This window comes from Anopheles aquasalis, chromosome 2, assembly GCF_943734665.1.
Source record: "Anopheles aquasalis chromosome 2, idAnoAquaMG_Q_19, whole genome shotgun sequence".
Classification (NCBI taxonomy): domain Eukaryota; kingdom Metazoa; phylum Arthropoda; class Insecta; order Diptera; family Culicidae; genus Anopheles; species Anopheles aquasalis.
In genome coordinates, this window is record NC_064877.1 from 66825647 (window position 1) to 66835646 (window position 10000).

The 10000-nt window shown below is 50.6% G+C and overlaps 1 protein-coding gene across 5 annotated transcripts in view; it reads left to right on the forward strand.

Moving 5' to 3' along the window:
* The window catches only part of LOC126571117 (potassium voltage-gated channel protein Shaw-like), a 64649-nt gene that overhangs the window by 35156 nt on the left and 19493 nt on the right, over window positions 1-10000 (forward strand). For all 5 annotated transcript variants that reach the window (XR_007607862.1, XM_050229387.1, XM_050229388.1 and 2 more), the window contains exon 3: window positions 7483-8703. Coding sequence is in view for 4 of the 5 variants with exons in the window: in XM_050229387.1 (XP_050085344.1) it covers window positions 8492-8703 (212 nt within the window). In the remaining variant the exon portion in view is untranslated. The remainder of the gene's footprint in view (window positions 1-7482; window positions 8704-10000) is intronic.

The window sequence follows — 10000 nt, forward strand, 5'->3', positions numbered from 1 at the left end:
AACCATGTACGTGTGCTGGCGTGTACGTGTGAGCTTGGTGGTGGACGAAAACAATTATTTACTCGCTTCGCAATATCGGGTTCATGCAGACCACCGCACGGAACAGGGACAGAGCGAGCAAGGGAGACCAGTGAGCGAGTTTTTGTTTGAGTAGCCAGAGAGAGAGAGAGCGAGCGAGCGAGCGAGAGAGAGAGAGAGAGAAGGGCCAAAAGGGTGTGTCGGATCACCCTTAAGGGAGATACGGAGGGGATGAGGAGCACCACTGAACCAACAACTAACCGCCGTCCACCGTAAAAGAGGTAATCGAAGTTCGTCTTTTCCACTTCGTCAACAACAAGCGACTGATTTTGGTCCGGATGGTGCTGCTGGTGGTGAACAATTCATCCACGTGATTGCACTCGTACAGTCCCCGGAAAGGGGGATGAAAACCACAAACGCACGCACACCAGACACATACAGAGTGGACGAAGAGTCCACGAATAGTCGCCTGACCAACGCGCTAGTAGCTAGCAAACGGCAGCAGCTCTGTCCCATAGCGTATCATTTATTATTTGTTGTTTGCTCCAATTGTGCCAGCCCCCTTTCCTTCCACCTCACTTTGTTGGTTCTCTAGTACCCTGATGGAAGCAATTTTTCACCGGAAAATCGTACCAACAGTCAAGAGAGAGAGAGAGAGAGAGAGAGAGAGAGAGAGAGAGAGAGAGAGAGAGAGAGAGAGACCGACTCCTAAATGGTAGTCTGGACAAGGAAAGGGACGTTGTTAGAGGGTGGAAGCTCAATAAATTACTTCCTCTTCGCCGGCTACAGGATGGTCAATCCTTTCGGGGCGACACAAGTGGTCGCACGCGCCCAATGGATTGGTACGTGAGTCACGTCACAGCACAGCCCCTGGCGTCGTGATTGAAATCTCGTGTCAAACTGCGGACAAGGCGTCATCCTCGTCGTCGTCGTCGCGTGTAAGACCGTGTTGGCTTCTGCTGCTACTTGGCCTGTCAGGAACAGATTTGACCGCGAATCTGGTGCGGCATCTTCCGTTGAGGATGATTGGCGTAAGGCGACCGTGGATTCTGGGGCGTCTGCAATGAAAATCTCATTTTCCCTAACCGAATCAGCTCATCACCCCGGAAGTACGTTGCTGTGGAGTACATTTCCGGGTTCTCCTTGGCAATGCCAACATCCAACGGCCCTTACTTGTCCTTGAGATTAGCCTGCGTCTTACGCTACGCACTGCGCTGCGCTTCCAGAGAAACGCTTCACGAGAGAGAGAAACAATCAAGCACAGGTGGGCTCGACGATCGTCCGTTTCCATTCCATCCCGTAGCTTCAGGGGGGAAAAATGGAGAAAAGAAACACGGAAGCGGATAAGAAAACACTCGGTGGTGCTCTTCGGTTCAGGTATTTCCTCGCCAAAAACTACTGGCGCGATTTCCGGGCACGATAGGAGCGGTACCCATGATTGATTGGCTCGAACGAGCGGCCCCACGTCTAAACCCGCGTGTCGCCGACGATTGTGTTATCGCGACGATGAACCACGGTGGCTGCTTATGCGTAGCAGCCCCTTGAACGGGCCCCATGGCGACCTGGCTCATCCTGGCGGTACCTTGCTACTTATGCAGCCTTGAAGGAAATCCTTGGGAAAATTCCTGGAAACCATTTCCTAGCGAACAACAGAACGGACGGGCCTGTTCCGGAGCTTGCGTTTCGCTCCGTTCTTGTTTCACGCGAAGATTGATGAAAGATTTCGAGAAGAGAGCGACGTTGCTGGCTGCGAAGCATGTTACACCATCGGTCGCATCCGGTCGCACCAGGTCGAGAAAGGTTTTCAAGTAATTTCTTAAGATCTTAAGCGATTTTCTTTTTCGAGGGCTCCGGCGTCCTTTGCCGTTCCTGGCAAAATCAGTGTACGCTGTGTAAAATCGTCCGGCAATCTCTGCCGCTCCTTCGGGGTGGCCGTCAGCCAAACCAATTTGCTTCCCTTTTTCATTAGCCAGCAAATGATGGAAGTAAATCACTTGAACGGGAAGAACGGTATTGCATAAATCAACGCTGCTTCCCCTGGATCTCTCTCGTCCTGCCGCTGGAATGACGCTTCAATTTCAGCTTCATTGCCATTGCATGCAGCAGCAGAGATTGATGGCTGACGACTTTAGCGGTGAAGTCACCTCGGTTACATTGTTTCCTGATGCAACATAAATAACCACCGGCCACCGATGCAAGCTCCTGACTCTCGCCAGCTGGAAGCCAAGCTCTTCTAACTCCTTTACTACACGATGGATGCTGCTGGAGATGAAGAACAATCTGATGATTTTGTTTTTTCCATTTTAAGTTCCCTCGCAAGACAGCGCAGCATAAATCACGTAACGCAAGGCAATCGCTTGATCCCGTGTCCAGTCGTCTGGCACTAACAAGCACAGAGCGTCATGCTCCCTGTCCGGCTACGAGCGAGGAGCATTTAAATTTCATCACCAGCGGGTGCGCGCAAGTGTCTGGCGCCCTCTGGGCCTGTGTTAAGCTCCACACCGAAATAGAACTCAAAACAATGGCGCTGGAGAAGGGAACAAAAAGAAGAGAAAAAAAACAAGAAACAGACCGGAATCCTGCCCTGCCAAACAATGAGAAAGCGGAGGAGGAGGAGGCAGAGCCACGATAATGAAGCTCTGGCAAGCTGGAAAGGATAACGGATGGTTAACGATGAGGACGAAAGCTCTGCTGGAAACCGCCGGCCGCTCGTGTCTTACAAGACAACTAGCCACCGAGGCGTCCCTTTTTAAAAAGAGAAATCTATTCTGCAGCGGAACAGGCGGATGAAAAATGACACACGCGGAGCGTGGCCGGACGGCTAACTAGGACATCGGTCGGATGGAACGCAATGAAATATTTAAGAAAACAATGAGCTCGACACTTTTTCACATGGGCTAAAAGCGAACCCCATTCCGGAACTCCTCAGCGCCCGGTCATTCATTTGCCATCCTTCGTGTCTCATATAAAATTTTAATTCTAATGATTTATGAACCACGCCTGTCATGTCGCAACGCAAGCCACACCACGTTGTTTCGAAAAAGATGGCCTCGCGATGGACGAAGATTAATTTTTTATCAAGCCAACGAGATAATCAAAAGAATTCGGCCACTGGGGCAATGAAGAAGATGCAAAATATGAATGCGGAAGACAGAGAGCTAGCGGTAGAGGCATATAATATGTTGTCACGGTGGCCGCACCGTATGATGCTCGTTATTCTAAATTGATGACCCTCACGAACGGATGAACGAACGACGGAAAACCAAACCACGGCGGTGTTGTTGGCGTTGGCTAGTTGACTAGCTCACGTTTCCCGATTTGATTGTTTGCCGTTTGCGTTGTCTTTTGCATTTTGATTAGTTCTCCTCTTCTCTCTTTATCTAGCGTGTTCTGTCGTTTTTTTGAGGTGGGTCATCCTCACTCCGACGCCGCTCCTTGTGCCATCCTTCAACTGTCAAATCAACGATGACGTGACTCCGATGACGATCCCCAAATGTTCCTCCCTGGGGGGGTTTAGGACGGTTCCTAGTTGGTTTCTATCTTTCGTGAGATTTTCTTAGAAAAAATGTGAAATTCCAGAACCAGATGGCTTCGTAGGCAAACAAGCCAAGAAAGGGAGAATGGGAATTTGCTTCGCCACTCGTTCACTCACTCAGTGCTCGCTCGTGCGGATTAATACCGGATTCAAATGCGAAACCAGTGGGGGGGTCCCTGCTGTTTGCCTGGCACAGCAATAATCGGATATCGTTTCGTTTCTCCGGTAAATATTTGACTACGAGCGAGTGAGCAGCGAGCTGGTGTGCTGGGCATCGATGATCGTTTGCTGTGTGCTGTGCTCGGTGCCCCTGGACATGGCCTTGGTCAGGAGCAATCCTTCGTTCCCTTTTATCTTATTCAACAAATTCTATACGGATTCTCGGGCTGACTTTTGACCACCCCTGGTTTCTTGGAACGATCCAAACTCATCTGCAGCGGATGCTTTGGCCCCAAAAAAGTTGACCAAAAGACCTCAGCTGAAAGCACAGCGTCAGCATCGCAGCATCAGCTTCGAACTTCCAGCGTGGCCAGAATATCAATGCGTCGTGATGGATGATGCTACCAACCGGTTACAACCGAATGCTGCTCTGCTTCTCATAATGCCCCGGAGGGTGCCTCGCGAACCTCGCATTCCCGGCAATATTTCATGGTTTAACCGACTCGATGCAGCAACACGTTGCACAAGGATGGATGGCCATACGGTCCCTCCAACCCGGATAGCGAATAAATCGAATCCGAAATGTCCAAATTTACTTTCGAACTAAAATGAAATGATCTCACCGCAGTACCTCGCACCTCGCCCATCCCGTAGATTGACCCAAAAATCGTTCGGTTGAATCCGATTTACGCGTTCTAGTTCGTTTGCAAGGGATGCGAACCAGGTAGCTTCAGCAGTTCAGCTTCGGTGGCATCGGTGCGGCACTCCATACGATAACTGGTGTCCCTCCGGAGTGTTGGAGCGAGTCAAATCCTCCTCCGGCACCGTCTGGTCCACCTTGCCGGCATCCGGAGACGACGGTGGCGATCCCTTTACAAGCATAAATCAGTAATCGGTTTGGAGCGGGGCAGATTACACGAAGTGAAATTTATGCACCATTCCGCCCGCCTCCGCTGCCATGCAGATGAAATAGAGGGTTCTCCGGATCCGGTGTGTTCCGGGGATCATACTTTACAATGTTAAGCCGGATCGACGCATCGCTGAGGGTGTTATCGCTACCGGACCGTCCGGATGATTTCGCATTTCGATTGACAAATTGTGGGAATCGAAAGCCATCGCTGGAAGCATGGAATGAATTGATGCTGATCGCCATCGGGCGAGACTCAGTCTCTCCGCTCCTGGGATCGATTTCAATAATGCATTGACACCTGAATTGGCCGTATGCGACCATATGTCGCACCAGCTACTGCGACAAACCGCATCGTGATGGTGCCCACTGGCACCGAACCTAATGATGATTACCGTATCGTGCTCGCTGTCCACCGAGGGGTTCATCAACTGCTGCTGCTACTGCGTTTCGACGTGCAACAATAATCACCCGGAGAACATTTGAGACGGTTCAATGCGGCCGGTAAACGCCACTGCACGCCACGCCAGACTGTGCCGGATGGATTTGATGCTATCGATAGTCGGTACGCCCAACACCCTCATGCGGCCTCTCTATCGGATGCACACGCCCCCGGAGCTAATGCAGTTAGCCTCCCCGGTATTCCGGGCACCGCTCCCCACAGAAGAAGGGTGACATGGGCCAGCAAATTAGCTTTTCCTTCGCTTTTATCGAATCCAATCGCCATAATGTATCGCCCTCGGCCCGAGAACCACTATTTGGAGCTTGTTTGCTCGGTCGGTGGTTCGCTTTCAAGCGTAGCGCACGCCATTACCGTGGTAGTGGCCTAGTGACAAGGATCAGCTCATAGCAGATAGCATAGAGGAGGGCTATCCGACCGGCATCGGCACCACCACAGTGCCGTCACACAAACCGGAAACGGTCGTGGTGTGATAGTGGAACAAAACATGCGCATAATGAAATGATAATAGAAAATTATGCAAAACAACGCAGCACCTATGGCGCTGGGACTGACGATCGATGTAGGCTGTCCTCTTGTAGGCCAGAAGGTGTGAGAAGTCAACGAACGGAACGTTTCGCGGAGTACGGTAGACTGGGTCGGTAGAGTTGGTCCGTATTGAGGTCGAATAGATGTCGTATAGGGATTTGCGCAGGATACTCACGCGATACGTTGACATAATGTCCAACGTACGCACACAGACACACGCACCGTGAGCGATAAGAGGAGAAAGCGATTTCAATTTCCCTCGAGCATGACATGTTCAACGCAACAACGCTTGGAAGCATAAACATGGCTCCACGAACCACGCAGAAGCCGCAGCAGCTGCAGCAGCGTTGTGTATTCCGACGAGGATCAAAGGCATCTGTCCTGGGTCCTGAAGCACTTTCGAGCACTCCTTCGCACACCTACGGCGTGGTACGAGAGACTTTGCAGCACCACAACTTGGCGCACACAAATCATCTTTCATCATGCGGTTGCTGCTGTGCTGCTTCGGGTGCTTCGGGGGAGAAGAAGAAAAAAATCAAAGCAGCAAGAACGCGAGGAGGCGACAGACGGAGAAACTTTACAACGCGAAATGAAACAGTCGCCAGTGAGACTGGCAAGATGAATGAAACACTAATGTGGATCTCTATGCCAGCTGCGCGGAGGGCAGTGGAGTGCAGCTTTGATGGTGGTGGCCTGCGAACACTTCCTTGATGACTGCAGTATTTCAACTCTCAGTCTCTCTCTCTCTCTCTCTCTCTAGCTATCTCTCAGCCTCTCTCGTAGGGAAGAAGGACATTTTGTCACAGTTTCGAGGTCGGAAGACTTTGCACCGAAATGAATCATTCATGATGCGAATCGCATCGCTAGAGAGCGGGTACGGCAACGTTGCAGCAGTGTCGGTGAGCTGCCGGTTACTACTCAACCGCAATAAGCGCCATTATGGTGCCAGTGAACCATCACCGAGCTGCTGTGGTCGTGCCCCGTACTGTCACCGAGTTCTCACCGCCAGTCAAACACAAGACAAAAAGACTTACTCTCACTGAGCAATAGTGAGCTAAGTAAATTGCGCTCAGACTACTGTTTGGTGTTACTGGCTGCAGCTCAATCCATCTTGCTTTTATGCACAGTACCGATCATTTGCTCAAAACATTGCGCAACATTGATTAATGTTTACTTAATGAACGCCGCTCATTAGGGCACTTTCAATTATTGAATCCAATTAAGTCCCATCCACAGTCCCGAGAATCACCGAAGGGGGAGAGGGTGGGGAAGGATCAGAAAATGCTTGGTTTTTCGGTAAACACAATTTAAAACTATGATTCTTGTTTACGCAAAGCGCTCACGCCACGCACGCTCCCGTTTTGGCGGTCCATTGAACCGGTCACCGGACACACTACGCCATTCTGTGCTGCGGTAAACGGCAGGCCTTGGAAATTAATTGAAGCTCACCATTCACCGTATAATTAATGAGAGCCGGAATGGTGGAACGGGCAGCACTGGACTGACACCTGGAAGCGCGAAAACATATGTTGACCGTCCGCACGAGCACGAGTCATTTACGGACAAGCACCACCACCGACGGTTTGCTGTCACTGGCGGTGGCAAGTGCTGCGTGGTCGCACTGCTAATTCCTGCTCTGGCATCCCTTCGTCCCTCGAATCCTCGCTACCATCACCGGCTGGTCAGTAATTCAATTGACGAAAAAGCATTAATCCCACACCGGGACCCCCTACGGAATGTGACCAATGGGAACCCACCAGAGGCCCTTTAATCTGACGCAACACATTTGTCTGCAACATATTTATTGCTCTCTTGCTCTCTGTCTCTCTTACTCTTTCACTCATTCTCTCTCTCTTTTTGATACTTTCATTTCAGTTGCTGCTCCACCCGCGGATATGGTGAGCTGGCCGGCGGATCGACATCGCTGGACATCATGCGGTATCACCGGATGCGTAGCATAAGCTCCGGCGACAGTTTAAGCTTTCGCACACGGGACTGAGATAAGGGAGCACCGGGCCACCGATCGCGGGCCACTCCAATTTCCCGACAGTGACTCTGTGTGCCATAATCATCACCAACAGCAACAGCATCATCATCATGAAAGCAGCTCTATTCGATCGTACGGTGTTTATGCGGGCTTCGGTGGCTCCTTAGACTGGTTTGCCGGGTGCAACGGCACCACCGTTCGGTTGAAGGTATGGCCGAGACACTAAAGCCTGCCCCCAGAGGCACACATCATCGTCATCATCATCGTCATCAGCACCATCCTCGATGCGGGTGGATGATGATTAATTGCTGCTAAGAACTGGATGTCCGCCACACGCACCGGTTGCCGTCGTCGTCGCCGTCGACGCCCGCTAGGGGATTGACCTGGGTGAGGAGAGCATACGAGCATAGAGCCCAAGCAGCATAGTAACACACTGGGCACAACAGCAACCGACCGAGCCACCGAGACCGGGATTCGGGTGTGTACATGTCCGGTCTCCGGTGGAATTAGGTTGACGCCGAAGATAATCGCACTGACGAGGAGGGAGGGAAAAGAAGCGAGGTCCATCAAAACCAGAACACGGATTACGCTTCACGGCCAACGGCCAACACTGACAGCCCGGACGGTACGAAGCATGAATGCAACAAGCAACGCCCTGCGACGGTGAGCTTTGTCCGGTGGCCAGGATTCCGCATACAAAGAAGAAGAAGAAGAAGAAGAAGAAAACAAGAAAAGTAGAGGAGCAGAAAACGTGTCCCCCGAGGACACTTACGGCACGCCAGTGAAACAGCCGGATTGGCGTGGCTGTGACTGGTTCAAAGGCAACATTGCGGAACACACAGAGACCAAACAGAGCGCACCAAACCGTGAGTCCCCGTCGCAAGCGGGGGCCGGGAAATGAATCTTATGAATAACATGGACTCGGAGAACCGGGTCGTCCTGAACGTCGGTGGCATACGGCACGAGACGTACAAGGCGACCCTGAAGAAGATTCCGGCCACGCGGCTCTCGCGGTTGACGGAAGCGCTCGGCAACTACGATCCGGTGCTGAACGAGTACTTCTTCGACCGGCACCCGGGTGTGTTCGCCCAGGTCCTCAACTACTATCGGTAAGTTTTTCGGTGACGAATGGCACCCAAACAGCCTTTGCATTCCCTTCCAGAGACGTTATGCACGAGGCCGCAGACTTTGCTTTTGCGTTTCGTTTCAATTCATGCCAATTGCAAGGCGCGGGCCCATGTCCCGCTGGCCCAGCACCTGCATTGAGCGCGCATTTCTGTGGAAATCATTCAACCGCGGCTATCGCCATTCGGTGCCCCGTGGAGGAACCCGTGCGTGAAGAACACATACAACCCGGCAGACAACGAAGTTCCACGAAGTTTTACCCTTTTCAGAGCGAGTATTTTTACTTGTACGCCCCGGTAAGCGCTGCCTTTTGCTGAGGCGGTCGGCTGAGGCGGGTAGAAAGGATTCGTCAATCGAATCAATCACTTGAACCCGGATTTGACGGGAATGTATCGAACTCGATGCTGCTAGAGTTGGCGCTAATTCGTGAAACTCGGTGGTGGCCCGCACTTGGACCTCAAAAGCTTGCTCAGTTCATCAGACGGTTGCAGCTGCAATGCCGTCTGCCGGAAGCAGTTGGAAAACTTTGCCATTCTTCAGGCCAGGTTGCTTTTGCGCTGGAAAAGTTTCGCCTGCTTTTGTACCTTTTCGTGCTGCATCGTTCGGCAGCTAGATTTGAGCAGCCTGCATGGAGTAGCTGAAGGCTTTTGATTCACTTTGCTACAGCCAGAGTCATAGTTTCGAGTCCAAAAATGTTACTTCACTACCAATCACTGCAGGCAATCGATGAGATTTTGGCGTTTGTTCGAATATTCCCTCAACTGCCCTTTGGAGGATACTACCGGTGAATGCAAAGCGAAAAGGGGTTGAACTAGTTAAACATTTATTTTGGTTGGAATTATCGATCCGCCATGGATGTTATTTTGACACTGAGGGCTCTCAATCAAGGAGCTTGTTAGAGTTTGTTAAAGATTCTTTATTAACAAATCAAATCTATAGTCAAGAAGTATGTACAAGGAAACAGAAAATAGTGTAGCAGATAAGCGCTCTTATAATTTTCTTACATTTCTTTTAATGAGAAAGGATTCTTATAATTAATTATCCAATTGAATGTTTGATATTCCTTCTCAGATTCAAGGTACAACCATTTTTTATCAAGCAGCCTGTGAGTAAGCAACCTATCAAGTAAGATCTAATGGCTACTAACTTTAGCAAAGTAGTATATGAGGGAAAATTCGAAAGGATATATGCTTTATAAAATGTGAAAAATCATAGCAAAAAGATGAGTAACGAAAATGCGAAAATTAATCTATTAATAGTACAAGTTAATCGTGAAGGCAC